Source organism: Peromyscus eremicus, chromosome 19, assembly GCF_949786415.1.
Source record: "Peromyscus eremicus chromosome 19, PerEre_H2_v1, whole genome shotgun sequence".
Classification (NCBI taxonomy): domain Eukaryota; kingdom Metazoa; phylum Chordata; class Mammalia; order Rodentia; family Cricetidae; genus Peromyscus; species Peromyscus eremicus.
The window spans coordinates 5,634,337-5,655,407 of record NC_081435.1 but is presented as its reverse complement, the minus strand read 5'-3'; the positions used below and the strand labels follow the sequence as shown (position 1 = coordinate 5,655,407).

Sequence of the window (21,071 nt, the reverse complement as noted above, 5' to 3'; positions counted from 1 at the left end):
TGAAGGCCTTGTAGGTTCAACATCTCACCAAGAGCACATGCCCTGTGATAATGTGTGCTTCGTGTTGCCCCACATGAACAAGCTTGTGGCCAGCCTATGATGCTAGGATTGAACTTTGCCAGCTACTGAGGCATATGCCCTTGGGCCACCGGAGAAATGAGCTCTGTGAAGCCTACTTTTCAACCTCTGCTTGGCCAACATTTGCGGCCAAGTGATTCTCTGGGGTTGGGCTGTCCTGTACAATGTAAGACTTTGATCAGTTTTCCTGGCCTCTCCCCACCAAGAGCCAACAGTGCCCCCCCACCCCCCCCACCCCCGTTATAGCAACAAAGAAGTCTCTAAGCGCTGCCGAATGCCCTCAAGCAGTAGAGTCGGCCCAGCTGAGAACCAGCAGTCTAGCTTATGGAAAGAGTGTTTATGGGGTGGGGTAGAGACTTGTGCTACTTTATCTCATGGAATTATGGAAGCCTTCTGTCATGGGTAGAAACAGTGGGACAGCTGTGAGGACCACAGCTGTTAGGATTTTCTGAGTTCTCCTACATCACTGTCACTGCCCGGGATCCACCCAGCAGTGACCAGAGTCTCTCCTCGCATCCAGTTCCATTGAGAGACTCTTCAGTCAACTCCAGCACCACAAGCATAGCTTCTGGTTATTCAGTTTTTAGAGCTGCCTCAGAGCTGAGGGACCTCGCTCCCACTCAGGGTACCCGTGCCAGGCCACTCAGCTGCTGCCACTTTGCACGCTGCTTCCCGTTCCAGAGACCGTGTTCCTCTTGCCCATGCCTACCTCTTTCCTCACAAGGAGGCTCCCTCAGAGGCAGGAAACTAGCTGCAGCAACCTAGGAGGACAAAGAGGAGCAGGCAGCAAGTCCCAGGCTCAGCCCTCTCGAGACAGGGCCCGGAGCCCCTCCCTTCACCAAATCCTCAGTCAGGCCTGACTCCTCCAGCGCCATGTCCATGTGACTTGCCAGCCTGATGGTGTCTCTGCCTTCAGGGCTGTCATCAAGCATCCGGTCACTGTTAGCTGGATTTGGTCTAGTCTTTTCTGCAGGGTGTACAGGGGGTGGGGACCCCAGCAAAGCACAGAAGGGACACATTGCTGTCTCCATTTCCTTTATTAGCCGGCAAAGATAAACACAAAGCTGGGTGCCATTGCTCCCCAAACCCAAGAGCCGTCAGGAGAAGCTGGGAGTCCCCTTCCACTGGTGAGGGGAGAGGACTTCTGGTAAGAAGCCGTGGGTCAGAGCAGGAGAACGGGAACAGATGAGCAACTGCCCAGGCTCCGAGAACAGAGAAAGCAAGCCCAGGGCTGGAGAGACGGCTCCGTAAGATGCTAACATGTTGGTCACGCATGCACCAAGACCTGAGTTCCATCCCACATGAAGAAGCCGAGCATGCACTTGCAATGTCAGCACTGTGGAGATAGAGTCATACAGATTCCAGGGGCTCACGGGCCAGCCAGCCTAGCCTTCCTGGCTTAGGCTAATAAGAGATCCTTGAAAAACAAGTGTAGAGCAACTGAGGAATGATACCCGTGGTTGCACATGCATGCATGTGCACTCACGTGTGTACACACACACACACACACACACACACACACACACACACACACGGAGAATAAAACACCAGAATGCCAGCATAAGAAAGAGTTGCAAAATGAGGACAATGATTAACTTTATGGGTCCAAACACTGCAAAACCATGGTGGCCACCCCACCCCTGGTAGGGAGAAAGTCCTTAAAACTAAATGAAGGTAAGTCCTGCAGAGGTCTGTCACTTCTGATGGCTGTACAGGGCACTGTTTTAAAGCAAAGAATGGTGCCCTCTGTGACATCCCTGTGATGCCCTGCTGTTGAGAACTAGCATTCCCCAGGGTCCCGGGGATCCAATCCCACTGTCCTGAGGACTGACTGTATTCCCTGTGGACGGTCTCCTGTGCTGCTGGGGCCCTGTGCGATGTTTGGCACAGACACGGATTTTAAGGTGAATAAGTGAGTGGTTCAGTTGCCCTGTAAGCAGAAGGATGTGTCAACCACTGTAAAACATCAAGTGCGTCAGGAGCCAAACAAGACTTTGAGGGCTTCTGAGGAGACAGAGACTGTGCAGAGCTGAGTCCTGGGGCCCAGGTCCAGTGAACATGCTGCCTCTGTGCCAGGCGGGACTTTGCAGAGGAGGTTAGGTTACAGGGTTAGAAGAGATTTTTTGGAGAACCCAGGTGGGTCCTTAGGACCTTATAAAAGGGGACAAGAGGCTCAAAGGTAGATTGTGACTGAACGGAGTGCTATGATGGCTGGCCCCCGGGAAACAGCTGCCCCGACCATCTGCAGGAGAGGGGTCCTGTTGACCCTTGGCCGCAGCCCAGTGACCTCCATTTCTAACTTCCGACCTCACAAGAGAATGAGTCTCTTGGTTTAGGTCACAAGTTTGCAGTCATCTCTTGTAGCAGCAGTAAGAAACTAGTGCACTGTGGACTTACCCACCCCTGCAACGTGTAATTGACAAACACATTTTTCTCAGATTTATTTTTATTTCTGTGTGTGTGTGTGTGTGTGTGTGTGTGTGTGTGTGTAAGCCACGTGCACATGTACAAGCGAGTGCCTGCTCTGTGTATGTGCAATACCTATAGAGGCCAGAAGAGGGCATTGGATCTCCTGGAGCTAGAGCTACAGGCAGTAGTAAGCCTCCCACATAGGTGCCGGGAACTGAACTTGGGTCTTCTTGAAGAGCAGCAAGTGCTCTTCACCACTGAGCCATCTCTCTAGCCCAAGAAATAAATTTTTTAAATCTGATTTATTTGCATTTTGGCATCCATCCATGTTTACATGTTCTCCTGTGTGCTTGTCTTCAGGTCTTAGGGAAGCTTACCTATAAAGTGAGGTTTCCCTCTTTCTATCTCAAAAACTTATTATAAATCTCAAAAAATTAAATGCATATTCTCAGAAGCTCAAATCACTGAAACATGCAAAGTCTGTGAAAAACTGTTGCCCTTTGCCAGTGAGGAAGTGGGCGTTGGGGCCCTGGGCTCTTGCTGCTGCGTCAGCCTTCACCATTCCCCAGTCGCTGTACTGAAAGCTTCTCACTCACAGGTGAGGAAAAGCAGATGATGTGGGCTCATCTTCCCCAGAGGAGCAGGAGCCCAGCCCGCTGTGACTCTGACATCTTCTCAGAGGAGCTGGATCCCAGCCCGCTGTGACTCTGACATCTTCCCCAGAGGAGCTGGATCCCAGCCCGCTGTGACTCTGACATCTTCTCAGAGGGGCAGGATCCCAGCCCGCTGTGACTCTGACATCTTCTCAGAGGAGCAGGAGCCCAGCCCGCTGTGACTCTGACATCTTCTCAGAGGAGCTGGATCCCAGCCCGCTGTGACTCTGACATCTTCTCAGAGGAGCAGGAGCCCAGCCCGCTGTGACTCTGACATCTTCTCAGAGAAGCTGGATCCCAGCCCGCTGTGACTCTGACATCTTCTCAGAGGAGCAGGAGCCCAGCCCGCTGTGACTCTGACATCTTCTCAGAGGAGCTGGATCCCAGCCCGCTGTGACTCTGACATCTTCTCAGAGGAGCAGGATCCCAGCCCGCTGTGACTCTGACATCTTCTCAGAGGGGCAGGATCCCAGCCCGCTGTGACTCTGACATCTTCTCAGAGGGGCAGGAGCCCAGCCCGCTGTGACTCTGACATTTTCTGCCTGTTTCCACCAAGTGTCTTGAGATGAAGAGAGAAGTGATTTAGAGTCTGTACAAGGCAAAGAAAGGACATTGTCAAATCAGAAAAGGGTCCTAAGGAATATTTCAAAAGACCTAGAGGCAACAGGGGGATGACCCTGGGACCAGGGAACCCCAAAGTGGCCGTACAAAATTCTCAAAGCAGGAAGTTGAAATCACGGAATTAAACAGGCCCGCTAAAGGATGGCGCCAAGTTTTCTAAAGAAAAAGCCAACAGGACCAGCTCCACATTATAGGGAGTTCTCTGGTGCGCCAAAACTAGAACTGTGTGCTAGGAAGTACAGAAAGACAAACAAACAAACAACAAGAGCTTGCTGAGAAAATGAATGGCCAGAGTAACCCTAACCACACAGAAAATGGTGGCATAGTGAGAGGACCTGTGCGGTGATCAGGCTGGTCAATGCCCAGAGGCATGCTGGCACGATGAGCCATCGATGTGCTCAGCTCGTCTCCAGGGGTACCCTTCGTCTCCACGCAGCACAGAGAGCTCATCTTCCCTAGGAACCAGACAGAGCGGTGGGGTACAGGAAAGCACAGCCAGGGTCGGTAAGAGGGAGAGAGATAGCTTGGCACAGTTCAGTGCGAGGCCCACAGGATGCCATCTAGGGCTCCAGGTGAAGGGGTAGAGGACATCCTACACCTTCATTAGCAACAGAAGTTACCAGGAAAGGCTCAAAGTCTCAAAACAGCCGTTGTTTCTCTAACATTCCAAGAGAAGATGATAATGATGAATTAATTCAAGCATTAGAACAGGAGATGTGCTGTCTGTCCATGGAGATGCGTGGTCCATCCATGGCCAGGCTGCAGAGTCATTTAAAAATATGTGACTTGTGTATTATTTAGAGAGGGCTCAGTGATTAAGGAGGGACTCTAACCCCAAGTCCTTCTAGCCTTGTTACCTTTGATTTTACTTATGTGTGCATTTATTGATTATTTACAGTGCTGGGTGTTGAACCCAAGGTCACATCCTGCCAAACACCATCAGCTTTATCACCTTTGGGTTATAAGATCTCTATCCTATCACAGTTTTGCTGTAGATGCAGCGTTTTAGGGTGGGAAGAAGCTGTAATATAATTTGTTTCCCTCAGTTTTCAGACAGAGGCTGAGGTCTGAACGGTGAAGGAGAAGCCTGGGGCAATGTGGAGACGTGACCCCATTCTAGAATGCCATCTGTCCCCTCAAAACCCTACTTTAAACTGTAGCCTTCCCACAAGACCCCTACCAAATGCCCTTACTGTAAGCTCAAGATCTTAGAATGACGGCTTCCCAAGTGCTGGACAGCCGAAGTCCAGCCTTGATCTATTGCCAGAACCCCACAAAGCACTGCATCTAGCCCTGCTGTCTGGATATTTTGCACAGTGATTCACAAGGAACAGACTGCTCAGTTCAGAGTGACACAGGGTGTTGGATGAGTTTTCAGTTAGAAAGAATTAAAGCCCTGCAGCATGGAAGTTAGGGTGGGGTAAATTATGGAGACTCTCAGAACACTCCAGACACCAAATGCGGACCTAGACCACAGCAGCCTTTGTGAAGGAGGCTCAGAGAACCCTCTACAAGCAGAAGGCAAACAGAGAGATGGGGTGCCCAGAGGATGACCTTTGCACTGGGGGGCGGGGGGAGGGGCAGAACAGCAGCATTGACTGCCAAGTCCTAACTCCTGTACATGGCAAAGAAGAACTTTCCAGTTTGATTAAGCTAGGCACTTGAGTTGGGGAGTTGACCCATATTACCTGGGTGTGCTGTGTTACAGGGGTTCTTAAAAATATAAGAGGAGGTAGGAAAGTCAGAGTCAGGAAAAGATGTGTGGCAATAAAGGCAGGGGATGGAGTGACTGTGAGGCCACCAGCCAGCCTGTGGGCAGCCTCTGGAAGCTGGCAAGGGGGAAGAAATTGGTTTCTGCCAGAGCCTCTGGAAAGACTCACCTTCATAAGCCATTGTGGATTCCAGCGTAGCCTTTGACCAGGACTATGAGAATTACTTGCTTACAATGTTTGTTATTTTTGTTAAGGAAGTGTTCTAGCTCACGGGTGTAGAAGGCTGCATCCAATGTGGTGGAGAATGCATGGTCCCGTTCCCATCATGCAGCTGGGAAGCGGAGAAAGGGGACACTGCCAGCCGCCTGGGTCTTTCCTTTCACCTCTTCCTTTCCGGCCAGCAGTGACCGGAAACACGGTGGCCTTAATAGTGGCAGAGCCTCTCGCTGAGCAGAGGCTGTCCTGTGTGTTCCTGAGTGACACCTTCAGTGTGCTGCACATTGGGGTGTTAGGAGCACATCAACAACGTCAAGTCCAAGTGGCCGATGGAGCCCCTTGGAGCCACACAAATGAAAGAGTGAGGGTTAATTTCAGCCTGTGTGGCGCAAGGCTGCAGTGTTAGAAGGGAGGTCAGCAGAAGGTAAAATCACAGTAGCTCGGACCCCTCAGGGTGCGGAACCCTTTTCCTACTTTTCTGGACGGTTGGTTTTCTGTTTTTCAGAACTATGTACTCGGTTCATTGGCCCATTTGTTGATTTGGATTTGGGGTATTTAATTTTTGTCATTTTTTTAAACCAATTCTAGGTATTAATCCCCTGTCAGATGTATAGTTGGCAAAGGTTTTCTCCCACTCTATGGCTGCCCCTGCTGTCTTCTGGGCTGTACAGAAGCCTTTGGCTTCGTGCATTCCTATTGGTCAGTTCAGAAAGTTCTCCCTGTGCATATCTTGAAGGTTCTTACCTGTGTTTTCCTCTAGCAATTTTAGAGTTCCAGGTCTTACAGTCAGATTTCATGCATTTTAATGAATTTTTACAAGATACAAGAGAAAAGATATTCTTTTTGAAATCCTGTTCAACATCCTGAGCTGTCAGGGAAATATAGTTAAAAATTGCTTTACAGTTTCAACTCACTCCTGTCAGAATGCAGGTCAATAAGAAAACTAATGACAACAAATATTGGTGAGAATGTGGGGAGAGAGGAGCCCTTATATACTGCTGAAGGCACACTGGTGTGACCACTATGGAAATCACTGTGTGAAGGCACACTGGTGTGACCACTATGGAAATCACTGTGTGAAGGCACACTGGTGTGACCACTATGGAAATCACTGTGTGAAGGCACACTGGTGTGACCACTATGGAGATCACTGTGTGGGTGCCTAAAAAAAAAAGAAAAGAAAAATACAAGCACCGGACTTGCATAAGCAGCCAAAGGAATCTAAGTCAGCTTACCACAGATACTTGCTCATCCATGTTTAATGCTTCACGGTTGCCAAGATACACAGCCGGCCCAGATGCCCATCACAGAACTGATAAAGCTCCATCCTCAAACCCACTGACTCCACAAAAATTGTCCTCTGATCCCCACACACATCATGGCACACATTGGCCCATATACATACATAATACACACACAATAATAAATAATTAATTTTTTTAAAAGAAAGCGTAGTGTGCAGACACAATGGAATTTGATTCAGCTGTAAAGAGACACAAAATCATGTAAGTAGCAGCAGAACAGATGGAAATAGGGGTTATCATGTTAAGGAAATTAAGCACAAATATCACATTTTTTTTTATGCAGGCTCTAGGGCTGTGTGTATGAGAGAGAGAGAGAGAGAGAGAGAGAGAGAGAGAGAGAGAGAGAGAGAGAGAGAGAGAAGAGGGACTTTGGGAGAGGAAGGTGGTCTGAATGGAGTGGAGGGACTGTGAGGGAAGTGGAAGGGAGGGGCACCCCGCTTGTCAGGGAGGAACATGCAGCATGCAGAGGGTAATTCGGGAATGCAGGGGCCTAGGAAAGGCCCAGCGCACTGAAACATCTTCATGGAGGTGTCACAGTGAAGCCCATGACTTTTTCTTTTCATTTACTATTTACTTATTTATTTTGGTTTTTCAAGACAGGGTTTCTCCCGGGGTCAGGCCTGGCTGTCCTGGAACTTGTTTTGTAGACCAGGCTGGCCTCAAACTCACAGAGATCCCTCTGCCTCCACCTTCTGAGTACTGGGATTAAAGGTGTGAGCCACCACTGCCCAGACCACTATTTATTAAACTAAAACATTTTCTTTAATCATCATAACTCCAGAGAGAATTAGAAAAAAAATGAGTTGGTAGCATGGGAAAATTCAGGTCTTTCTAATGCCGCCCTTTATAACAGTCAAAGCTGCCAACACCTGTAAGTGCTGTGACTTACTAGAGTCTACTTCCTGTGGCTGGAAGCATTCAGCCAGAGGCCCAGCGGTGTGGGACAGATTTCTCCCGGGGTCAGGCTGGGCAAGCAGGCTGTTCCCAGCAGCTTCACTTGGATGGAAGGCATGATGGCTCTAGGAAGCCCATGTGCATTAATAGATCCTCTCTCAAGCAAACCACACTCCCCTGTAATTGTACAGCTCTCGTGTGTGTGTGTGTGTGTGTGTGTGTGTGTGTGTGTGTGTGTGTGTGTTGCAATGCTAGGGCTTGAACCCAAAGCCTTACACACGTTAGGCACTACTTTGCTACTTAGTTTCATCCCTACTCCTTAAGTTTTCCTTTTTTTTTTTTTTTTTTTTTTAAGGCAGGATCTAATTGAGTTGCCTAGGCTGGCCTTGAACTTTCAATCCTCCTTCTCAACCTCCTAAGTTGCTACTATTATTGATTCTGGGTTTTGTTTTGGGGGCGTGTACATGCGTTCATGTGTGTGCATGCCCAGGAATACATGTATACCACTTGGAGGCCGGAGGTCAGCCTCGGGTGTTTTTCCTCAGGAATCCATCCACTTTTTGTCATCGAGACAGGGATCTTACTTCCTGAAATTTGCTGACATTAGGCTGGCTGGCCAGTGAGCCTCAGGGATCCACCTGTCTCCACATGCCCTGAGCTTGGATGACAACACTGCCCAGCTTATTTACTTGGGCCCCGGGAATGAACTCGGGTCCTCACACTTACCCAACCATTCCGTCCCTGCCTGGCCATCTCCCCAGCCCTCAGCTCTGTTTTTAAATCTCTTTGAGAATGTTCATCTTAATAAGTTATTTTAGGTCAGTATCTTGCAGTCATTAGAATTTAAAAATGACAGAGCTCCAGAGTGGAGAGCCTGGGTAGCCAGGCAGAGAGCCAGGTCTCCTGTCTCCTGCCCTGAAGGCCTGGCATGGGGGCCGAGGTTTTGTTCATTATTGTTCATTTGTTCTTGTTTGTTTGTTCGTTGTGGTTGGTTGGGTTTTTTCGAGACAGGATTTCTTTGTTGTAGCCTTGGCTGTCCTGGAACTTGCTTTGTAGACCAGGCTGGCCTTGAACTCAGAGAGCCTCCTGCCTCTGCCTCCCAAATGCTGGGATTAAAGGTGTGTTCCCCACACCCACCCTGTTCTTTTGTTCTTATGTCTTGACACAGAGTCTCATGTGGCCTAGGCTGGCTTTGAACTCCTGATCCTCCTGCTTCCACCTCAAAGATCCTGTGATTATAGGCGTGTAAACTTACCCAGCTTGATTCTGCCCTGTTTTGAGAGTGGACACATCTCAGCTACTTCTCATTATCTTAAAACCAAACTGTGTCCCCAGAGTCAGGAGGCCATGAGAAACACATGCAGGAGGATTATCAGAGGCATGGCTCCCTTTGCTGGGGAGGTGAAAGGCAGAGTAAAGAAGCATCAGATTCTGCGAGATGAACGTCCCTGACAGCATCTTACCCCTGGCCCTTGTTTCCCACTATGGAAAGTGGACTGTCCAATGAGAGGCCCGCTGGTACCGACCATTGTACCATTCCCCTGGTCTCTCAGGAAGACATGAATGAAGCTGCTGCCATGGTTACTGCTTCTTGGAGAGAAAGAACTGCCCATGTAGTTCTGGGCCATCCTCTGCTTCTGGGCTGTCCCTTGCTCTTAGAGACACAAGGCCATGTATTTACAGAGCTGGCTCTCATGTGAATGGCAAGCACCACCCATCAGCTCACGGAAGGAAGGCAGAAGTGACTTTGTCAGTTGATTAAAGTGTTCTCAATTGACATGTCTGGACAAGTACCCACTTATCTCACACCCAGGGATGATTGTGACCATAGCTACGCTGAGACATAATATTGACCTGCTTGTCAACATGACTGCGTCTCCATCCCGTCCTTGGTCCCATTCTCTGTCTTCTCTTTCAGTCACTCCCGTGTCTACTCTAGTACCTGTTCCGTAGAGTTGGCCATCTGTGTGCGGCTTGAGGAAATGATAGGTCCCCTTTCTCACCCAGTTCACGGGAGTCAGAGCTGCACGTTGTTGACATCTGTGCTTTGAGACACCACTGACAGGTGGCCAGGGGCAGGGTGAGAACCTCCCAAATCTCTGTCAGCCTCGCCTAAACCATTGCATACCAACACCCAAGTTTAAGTCAAAGCCACATGCCCACCTTCTAGACACCCACTCAAGCCTGTCCCCAGGCTGTGTTGCTTCCTACACCTTCCCACGATGAGTTCTGGAGGTGGCAAGGACTAAAGGCTCCCGTGAGTGTATCTGCAGCTGAGCCTAACCTCATGTGTGTTCCATCAGAGAAGATTAAATTTGGATTCCCACCAACACCATCCAGCTTGAAATGCCCAGGTGTATTTTGTAACTGAACGAAGAAAGTGAATCCTTTTACATTTCAGTTTTTCATTTGTGAAATGGGAATAATCATGGTGACTGATTTCATAGGTGATTTGAGGACTTAATTCATGAAAAGCTCTTAAAGAGGCCTATCTTAATCCCCTGTATCATTAACAAAATGAATGAAAGCCTTGTTTAAGGTTTCTACTGCTGTAATGAAACACCAGAACCAACGCAACTTGGGGAAGAAAGGGTTTATTCGGCTTACACTTCCGTATCCTTCTTCATCACCAAAGGAGGTCAGGACAGGAACTCAAGCAGGGCAGGGACCTGGAGGCAGGAGCTCATGCAGAGACCATGGAGGGGAGCTGCTTACTGGCTTGCTCTCTATAACTTGCTCAGCCTGCTTTCTTATAGAACCCAGGACCATCAGCCCAGGGATGGCACCACTCACAATGGGCTGGGCCCTCCTGCATTGATCACTAATTGAGAAAACACTCTGTAGGCTGGCCCACAGTCCAGTCTTATAGAGGCATTTTCTCAAATGGGGTTCCCTCCTCTCAGATGATTATAGTTTGTGACAAGTTGACATAAATCTAGCCAGCACAGTGAATGAATGAATGAGTGAGTGAATGAGAGAGTGCAAACTGAGTCTTTACAAATGTGTTGTAAGTGAAGTGTTTGCATTTAGATTTGATTATTGAAATACCACAGAAGTGAGCAAACATCAATTTTTTTAATATAACATTTAAAATTAGTTATTTGATAATTTCATACATGCATACAAGATGGTACATTGATTCCCACTCCTTCCCCAGCTCCTCATAAATCCACCTCCTACCCGCTACTTCAATTTCATGTCCTCTTGTTTTAATAACCCACTGAGTGCAGTCTGTGTTATCCATACGCTCAGGAACGTGGAGCCGTAACTACTGTCCAGCTGACCTTCCATGGGGCGGGGTCAGCCTACGGGGCCACCCTTAAGGAAACAGACTCTCCTTGCGGTCATCAGTTGTCCCAGCCCCTCAGCTGGGGGGCGGGAGGCTCGGGAGGCCGTCTCCCTCCTCGCTAGAATGTGCAGACAGCCACAGCTGCTGGGAGTTCAAGACTACAGTGTCTGTCATGTCCAGAAGTATGACACACACCTGTAGTCCCAAAACTTGCAGGGGGTGGGGTGGGGAGGTGGGGGTAGAGGGGTGGAGGACCATGAGTTCAAAGCCACACACCTATAGTCCCAACACTTGGGCGGGGAGGGGATGAGGTAGAGGACCATGAGTTCAAGGGCAACCTAGGCTACCTAGGAAGATGCTAAGCAAAACAAAGCAAGCATGGCTGTTCGGGGCACCGTATATGTGTGTTTTCCACCGTGAAATGCCTTTTTATTCCCCCCAGGACTACACTTTGTTATATGAAGAGGCAAAATATTTTCAACTTCAGCCAATGTTGTTGGAGATGGAACGATGGAAACAGGACAGAGAAAGTGGCCGCTTTTCACGGCCCTGTGAGTGCCTCGTGGTGCGTGTGGCCCCGGACCTTGGAGAGAGGATCACACTCAGTGGGGACAAGTCCTTGATAGAAGAAGTATTTCCGGAGATTGGCGACGTGATGTGCAACTCTGTCAACGCAGGCTGGAATCACGACTCAACGCACGTCATCAGGTTTCCACTAAACGGCTACTGTCACCTCAACTCAGTCCAGGTATGTCAGCCTCTGCCGCATGGCACCGATGCCGTTCTCCGTGCTGTCGCCTAAGCTCGGCTCCTCCAGGGAGCGGAGGAACTGTCGTGTGCAATGCTTCCATTGGGTAGGTGGTTTCTCAGCTTCCACAGCATCCATCCCATAAATCCACGAGTCGTTGTTGAGCGCCTACTATGTGCTCAATACTCTGTATACCTACTATGAGTACGGGTGACAGAGAAGAAAACAAGACAGCAGTTCTGTGTTCATGGAGTTTGTGTCTCAGAAGTGGGGTGGGGGCAGACATTAACCAACGTAAATGTAAATGCTTTACTGCCCAAATAGTGGTAAGAGGACATCTGAGGCACAGTGTTGGTGTTAGTGTTTGTCTCGATTGACTGTGGCTCCTGGTCTCGGGGTGATCACTTGGCCCCACTGTTTCCTGGGCTGTGGTGAGGTAGAACATCATGACCGGCAGGTGCGGCAGAGCAAATGGCTCACCTTATGGTGGCCAGAAAAAAAAAAAAAAAAGAGGACAACAAAGAGGAAGTGGCCCAGGCGAGATGTACCCCTCAGAAGTACACCCCCAAGTGAGCTACTTTCTGTAACCAGGCCCCACCTCTGACAGCCATTCATCAGGAAGTGCTCAGGGAATCACGGAGTCTATTCAGTTAGTGTCAGCGATGGCCAAGTCCCCCGGCTGGAGGACAGGCTTTCTATACCCAAGCCCCGTGGGGCGCACTGCATACCCTGCCCCTAGGGGTCTTCAGGAGGAACGATCAAGCTGTAAAGAGCCCACAGTGGCAGTGTCTTCAGTATGTTGAGTGCTCTCGGGAACGCCACCTGAAGAGAAGAAATCAGAGGGAGGGAGTCTGTGCCAGGGCACGAGGTCGGGGATGATGGAGACAGGTCCTGGAGAGCCTCACAGAGAGTGGTCAGCACTCGGCTTTTCCTGACTAGTGGGGATTTTGGGGAGAAATGTTGTTGGGTTTGGCGTTAGGTTCATTTGCCTGTGTGAGACCAAGTGGAAGGAAGTGGAGGATTTTGAACAGAAGAGGAAGCTGCTGTAACTTTGTTCTAAAATAAATACTCCAGGGTCCAAGAATATAGATCAGTTGATAGAGGGCTTACCCAGCATGCAATGGGCACTGGTGCATACCTATAATTCTAGCACTTTGGAGGTAGAGGCAAGAGGATCAGAAACTCAAGGTCAGGGTTGGAGAGATGGCTCAGTGGTTAGGACCCGCTGGGTTCAGTGCCAGCATCCACATTGGTTGGCTCACAACTGCCTGCAGCTCCGGCTCTGGGGCTCTTCTCTCCTGGCCTCCTCAGACAACTGTATACACGTGATGCGCAATCTGACAAGCAGACATGCAAATGCAAATAAATACAAATAAATAAAATGAAATAAAGAAATCCAAGGTCATCTTCAGCAAATTAGCAAGTCCAAGGCCAGCTTTGTCTACAGGAGACCTTGTCTTTAAAAAACAAAAAACTGAACAGTGGATGATAACGGAAATGAGGAGCAGGTTACAGAGCGGGTGGTCTCTGTCTGCGTGTCTTAACTGCTGCTCTCACAAGCTTTTCTGACTGTGGCTGGGGGTTCCCAGAAGCCCAACAGGATTTTGACAGAACTGGAGTGGAACTGTCCTGTTCTGAGGTGGAAACATCTTTGGGAGAAGAAAACACTGGGGTGGGACTGGGGATTTGGTTTAGAGCATGTGAGGTGCTGTATGCTCAGATGCTGGTGGGTGCTGTTTGATCTTACCTCAGTGTGCTGAACACCTACCTGTTCTGCCCTCCCCTGGGCTGTGGCCAGTGGGTCACTGTCCTCTGACAACAGCTCTAGCAGGCAAGCTCTGCCAGTGCGCCTGCCTTGCTGTGAGAAGGCAGAGGCACGCCTGAGTTCCCCCAGAGCCCTGCCACACTGAACTCTGTCAGAAGGCAGCAGGCTGAGAGGGCCCCTAGCCCTCTGTATTGGAACTGGCCCATGACTTTGTTCACTACTTAGACGTAGGTCAGTGGCAAAGTACTTACCTAGCAAATGCAACCCCATCCATGTTCCGTCTCCAGCGCTCTCCAAGAGTTCAAAGGCTAAAAACACTCACAGGATCATGCTGCCTCAGGGAAATTGTTACACACTGTTTATAAGTGTTCAAATGTGTGAGCAGTTGTCCCAGAGCAGAACAGCAGGAAACACAGAAAAATGAACCCTGCCAGCACCAAGAGAAAGGCACCCGTTCTCACTAGGGTTCAAGAGGGCAACAGGTGCATTCTCACCTTTGTGGATAGCACCCCCTAGAGGTGTGAGGTGGTCATACAAGGCTACACACAAACACACACACACACACACACACACACACACACACACACACACACACACACACACGGCTGTGTTGCCTCTAAATGCTTGTGAAGCCTCAAAGCCTTTTTCCTCCCACTCAGCCTGTGAGGTAGCTCAGCTGGTGGAGGTGGGACTGGGTGCTTAACGTGCCAGGTGCCCGTAGAGCCTACCACAGCATCCAAAGCCAGAGTAAGAAGGTCTCAGCCTTGGCCAGTGAGCACCTGCCGTATGCCTGATGCATTGACCAAATCAGCTGTGGAAATTTCACCTGTATCACCTCCATCACTCACACGGCCCCAACCCATTCTTGCTTCCCACTCCACCCATCACCAAGAGGTAGACACCTGTCTGTCAGTACGTAGAGACTTAGGGACAGGGCATCAGATACCTGCAGATCCACTCAAGTCATGTAAACATTCCTAAAAGGTTTCTAAACCCAAGGAACTTTGTTATGGACTTGGTGCTTAACCAGCCTGAGGTAGCTCAGCTGGTAGAGGTGCTTGCCTTCAATCCAGATGACTTGAGTTCAGTTGCTGGGACCCATGTGGTAGAAGGAGAGAGGCAACTCTCTGTCTGTCTGTCTGTCTGTCTGTCTGTCTCTCTCTCTCTCTCTCTCTCTCTCTCTCTCTCACACACACACACACACACACACACACACACATACACACACACACACACACGCACACGCACAGAATACATATGTAAATAAATAAAGGAAAACAGAAAAAAAGCAATGACTTCCTAAGCTGTTTACACGGCATTCACACATGCAAGCCGGCACTGGGTCATACCGGATACTTGTCATGGTGTGGTCACCTCTGGGCAGGAGGACAAGCAGTGTCCATAACACCCCTGGGGGAAATAAGCATCAGACTACAGTTTGTTGCTCTCCATGGTTCCTCCTGCTCATATGTCCTCTCCTAGTGGGGCAGAAGATTGAAGCACACCGAGGCAGCTCTCCCTGGCAGGTTCCCTTCCTTCCTCTGCTAGAGAGTTCTGCTCAGAGAGCTGTCTTCACCACTGTCCTCACCAGGGCTTAGGGAAGGGTCCGTCACCCTGTCATTAGGCCGACGAGCACTGATGTGCACGGTGAGTTCACCTGTGGAGACAGCTGGCCACTGTTCTCGGTCTGGGCTTCGTATTTTTGGAGTACATACTCTTGTTCCGGTCTCTTCTAGTACATTATTTTGCTTCTATATTCCGTATAAAAGTTGGTGATAAGAAATGATAATTAAGAAGCCAGAGGAGATGTAGTTCAGTGGCAGAGTGCTTGCCTAGCATGCACAAGACCCTGGGTTTAACCCTCAGCACTATACTTAGTTAACCAGTTAATTATAATTAGGATTGCCCTGCTTAGTTATATTTAGGGCTTTGCTTGCTTATTTTCAGCCAGGCTGGCACTGTGTAGCCCAGGCTGGTCCCACACTCTTGATCCTCCTGCCTCTGCCTCCCAAGTGTTGAGTGTGACACCACACATGATCCACTTTATTATTGACAGTTTGAGAGTTATTTAGCAGCATTTCACTCCACACACAAAAATAAATAAATAAATAAATAAATAAATAAATAAATAAATAAATTTTAAAAAAGGTTGAAGCGAGCTTATTTTTAAAGTTATGGTTTATGGTGTCCCTTTCCTTTAGAGATGTATGGGATTTGGTTCTATCCAGTGAACTATCTGTTGGATTGCCAACGAAACAGAGTGCTCTCAGTTAGCATCCTGTCTCCCTGTCTCAAAGTCAGTCACAGGGGTGGCTTCCTGTGTCGAAGTGTCCAACATAGCAAATGCAAGGATCTGGCTAGCATTTGACTTCGGAATTCAGCAACATTTAATTAAACAACATTTAGGCTACACCAGACCTTTCCAGTGTCTTCTTGCTTGTTTGTGGCAAGAGGTCAAAGCCAGGGCCTTGTGCATGCTAGCCAATAACTCTACAACCGAGTGGCAGCCCCAGCTCAAGCTAAGCTTAATTCGGGGTATGCTTTCTAATGGAACCCCTTCCTTTCACTCTTGAATGTACGTGACTTGAGCTTTGGAACACATCTTTGGTGGGCTTATGTGGCCGATGGACTCGCCCTGCCCCTAAGTAAACAGCCGTCTTGTGTTTTCGAAGGTCCTCGGTGGGTTCATGTGGCCGATGGACTCGCCCCACCCCCAAGTAAACACCTGTCTTGTGTTTTCGCAGGTCCTTGAGCGGTTGCAGCAAAGAGGATTTGAAATTGTGGGTTCCTGTGGGGGAGGAGTGGACTCGTCCCAGTTCAGTGAATATGTCCTCCGACGGGAACTGAGGCGGACACCCCGAGTACCCTCGGTCATCCGGATAAAACAGGAGCCACTGGACTAAACGGACATATTTCTTATGCAAAAAGAAAACACACACAACCAATAACAATATGCGAAAAGGAACATTTGTGTGCAGCTGGGACAGTAAACCAAGCTCTGAACCTAAAATTGAATAAAAGACATTTATATCCACTAGAAATCACACCTGTATTCATATGGGAACAATTGGAATCATGATATCCTCAAGATGTAAAAAAAATATATATAAATATATAAATATATATGTCAAAAGGTAGGAAATGCAAAAAGAGAGCGAGCTAGGGTGGATGCTGTGAAGGCCAGAGTGTCCTGGCCTCTGAGGTCTCTGTCCAGTACATAAGCCATGAGCAGGGAGGGCAGTCTCCTAATACTGTCCATTGCCAGCAGCCAGCCATTGTTCCTTTTTCTTTTATCTTTCTTCCCTTTTTCTTTTCTTTTCTTTTTTTTTTTTTAACAAACAAAACACCTTGGCCGGTGTTTTCTTTGCAAGTGGAGATTTCATGTCTCATCAGGTAGGGACCAGGAGGGAATTCAGAGGACCACTCAAGAGCACACTGCATCGGATGTATGTAGACAGGCCGTTCGAACTGTAGTTTGTACAGGAGTGACCTTTCCTTTGTTTTTCCGCTGACCGTTGACCGTTTGACAGAGGGGCCAGAGCTATTTCTTGCTAGAGATCTCCAGTTTCAGTCTGCTGCTTTCCTACAATTTTTTCAGATTTTATAATGTATTAAATACAATAAACGCTGTTTAAAAAAATGGTTCTGTGTAGAACACACATGTTGGGATAAGGATGAATTAAAATGAAAGTTTTCCTTTTTTTTCCTTTCTGTGTTGAGTGCCAGCTTTAAAGGCAAAGCCCAGGAAAAGATAAGGATGTGGGTCTGTCCCGACAGCTCTCTCCCAACTCACAATGCTGCCTGCTGCCTGTGCTCTGTTATTCTGCCTGTTGAATAAGATAAATCACTTTGTTTCTTCTTGATGAGGAGGGTGAAGATAGAAACCGGGGCCTCATTCAAGCTAAGTGTGAATTCTAAAGCTGGTGCTTCCCAGGCCAGGCTCTGTGCCCCTCCCCACCGTCCTCCCTCCCCACAGTCCTCCCTCCCCACAGTCCTCCCTCCCCACAGTCCTCCCTCCCCACCGTCCTCCCTCCCCACAGTCCTCCCTCCCTACCCTTCTCCCTCCTTACAGCCCTCCCTCTCCGCAGCCCTCCCTCCCTACAGTCCTTCCTCCCTACACCTCTCCTTACACAACCCTCCCTCTCTACAACCCTCCCTACCTACACCTCTCTTTATACAATCCTCCTTCCCTACGGTCCTCCCTCCCTATAGCTCTCCCTCCCCACAGCCCTCCCTCCCTACACCTCTCCCTGCATGGCCCTCCCTCCCTACAGCCTTCCCTGAGTCTCATGTAGCCCATGCAGGGCTCAGAATCCCTGAGTCCCCATCAAGGTCCTGACTTCTATCTTCTTGCCTTCCCCTCCCACTCTGGGATTCCAGGGTTGCACACCATGCCTGGAGGACTCTCTTCCCCTCCCACTCTGGGATTCCAGATTTACACACCATCCCTGGACTCCAGTCTTTATTCCTACAGACTTTTCAGTGACACTTAGATTATCTTGCTGCAGAAGGAACCAGACCAATATTATGTGGCTTAACAATATTCTAGCTTGTGTTTCTGGGATCCTCAAGTGCACACTGGCCTTGGCTGGTCTGCTCCTGTTCTATGATGCCATCCAGGGGACAGCAGGGCTGTGATGTCCACAGCAGCTTCCCCAGGTGGCTGCCAATCACATGGCTATCAGCGTCCCTGTGGCTAAGACCCCTTCAGCAAGGTGCCACTGTAAGTGCCCTGAGAGGCCACCAGTAGAAAGTACAGTCCTGTGAGAGGCCACCAGTGGCAAGTGCAGTCCTGTGAGACAGAGGCCACACCCCAGCCTGTGCTGTGGCTCTGTTCTGTTTTCTGAACAGACATAACCAGTTCAGACGGAGGAGAAGTTCATAAAACCCACCTGACCAGGACAATAACAACAAATTCGTGGCCAACTTAAATCCACTATAGTATCAGCCAAAAGATCTTCAAAGAGATGGTATAACTTTTTACAACTAATAAGGGAAATGTTGGTGCCAAAACAATCACTTTCTTACCAGTCAGAAAGGTATGAAACCTGAGGTGTCCATCTTACTTTAGAACTAAGTCCTCAGCTTTTTCAGGGCCCTGGTGACTCGGGTCCCCCTTTCCCCATGCCTTCCTTCCATCCTTCCAGACACCCCCAAACTACCCGGCACGCTGCTGAGATTGGCAGGTAAGGTGCAATGTATGTGTGGTGCAGCGATGCTCCTGTGGTTTCCATCCTGAACTTACCTTCGTGTTTTAAATTAAAAGTCTGTGCCTGAGGACACCAGTAATGAAAATATCATTGCTGCTGGAACTAAAAGTAAGCCGTTAATGTCTGCTGCCCGTCTCTGAAACACAGAGGCAGCCCGAACGCTTCATTTCGTTAGTGACTGCCAGCCAGGCTGCACATCCTGCCATAATGTCCCCTTCCAGGAGACGAATAAAGCACAGAATTCGGTGCAGACAGCCAGGGCTGCCCATGCCAGCTGCAGAGTCACCCCCGTCCACCAAAAGAAGAAATTTGCCACGGTTTTTACTAGCCATCGGTTTTCATTAGACAAGATATCCCTGGATCAGTACAGCAAGGACCCTACTCTGGGATTCCACCGGTTACAATCAAGTTCACATTTAGTGCTGGGGAGATGGCTCAGTCAGGAAAGTGTGCCTTGCAAACATGAGTATGGTTTTGAGCCCCAGAACCCATACAAAAAGCTAGGCCAGTGAGTCTCGTCTACGCAGCGAAGTTCCAGGCTATGGAGCCGCTCTCAAATCAAAGGCAGAAGGTGCCTGAGAAATGACACACCACACGTGAACACGAGAGTTGATATTTACCCAGCACCCCCTTTGTGCTGTCCCCCAAAAGTATGCATATCCCACAGAATTGTGTGCCCCGACTGCAACTATTTTGATCAGCTCAGTGGAACAAAGATTCCTTTTGTAAAAATCTCCATGTTCAGACACTAAAGGACTTCAGAAACAGTGTGTCAATCAAAACGCAAGTGGGCCACAGCCTCGACTTCTTACTGCCTTGTCACTATCCAATATATAGTTCATATATAGTTCATATGCAAATATGACCAGCTGTGCTTATAGCAACCTGGACAGCTGTGCTCCTTCCCTCTGAGGATCTGATCAAGGATTACACATGATAGTTATCCATAACATCTCTTCAGAGTCCTTCCAGGAAGTTTTCCTTTGAGAGGAGGGTGCCCCCATCTGGACTCATCTACAGAGTCTAGCTCACTTGTTTTGTAACACAGCACAAAGGCCTAACTGGCCCCTTGTTGGTAGAGTCACAGGAGGTGATTTTCTGTTTCTGCAGGAACACTGTGTAAATAACTCATGTTGGGTCCTTACTGCCTCACTTCATGAGAGTTGACTTGGTCCGTGTTAATGATGACAATTTGTTGTTGTTGTTCTTGTTATAGTTTGAGACAAGGCCTCACTATGTAGCCCTTGATGGCCTGGAACTCACTATGTAGAGCCTGCCTCTGGCTCTTGAGTACTGGGAATAAAGACATGTGCCACCATGGCTGGCCAGTTTTTCACCTTTTACATAAAGTGACTTCCACCAAATGCAAAACTTGATTTTTCTCCTTATAATTGTTAATTAATCCATAGGGTGATAATACAAGACTCCTTTTCTTCCACATACATATTTGATGGTTTTACCATTCATTGGCAGTGTTTTCCTCAATTTTTACCTTGTTGGTTACAATATAAAAATCTTAAAAGTATTCTTCTTTAAATGGCTAGACTATTCATTCTTGAAATAACTTTTTTTTTAAAGAAAAATACATTTGTTTAGCCTGGGGCAGACAAGCCACCATCTCTGACCTGCTCTTTCTTAAGAAATACTTTGGAAAAACAGAGCAAGCCTAAACCGGTTTCCAAATCGTGGGTGAGTTTCCACATAGGAATAAGAGCCATGCCCTGAGCAGGCACTGTGTACCAGGAATGTGCTGAGCCTTTTAACTCCAGTGGTTCATTTCATCTTCATGAGCACGCAGGTGTTACATTGTTCCTCAAGTAACTAAGATGCTGAGAAATCAAGTAAGCAGCAAAGTGGAAGTTAATGTTCCCTTAAGCTTTTACAGGAAGGTGGAAATTACCACACTATTGAGGAAAAATGAGTCTCAAGTTATAACAGCAAAGAAGTACAAACGGATTCTTTTAAAAAAATTACTATGTGTATTTATTTGTATGTAGTTGTGCCATGCTGTGTGGAGGTTGGTGGAGAAATTGTGGGAGCCAGTGGACCTGGGTTGTCAGGCTTGGTGGCAAGTGCCTTTGTCTGTTGATCCGACTCTCTGATCTCAAAGTAGATTCCTTAAGAGTTAGTGTGTGTGTGTGTGTGTGTGTGTGTGTGTGTGTGTGTGTGTGT

General features: G+C 48.4%; 1 protein-coding gene across 2 annotated transcripts in view; it reads left to right on the top strand.

The window, feature by feature from the left end:
* The window catches only part of Kctd1 (potassium channel tetramerization domain containing 1), a 101,483-nt gene extending 84,503 nt beyond the window's left edge, over nucleotides 1-16,980 (top strand). For both annotated transcript variants that reach the window (XM_059246352.1, XM_059246351.1), the window contains exons 4-5: nucleotides 11,619-11,924; nucleotides 16,434-16,980. In XM_059246352.1, coding sequence (XP_059102335.1) covers nucleotides 11,619-11,924; nucleotides 16,434-16,592 — 465 coding nt within the window. In that variant the 3' untranslated portion in view covers nucleotides 16,593-16,980. The remainder of the gene's footprint in view (nucleotides 1-11,618; nucleotides 11,925-16,433) is intronic.
* Nucleotides 16,981-21,071: the final 4,091 nt, after the last annotated feature.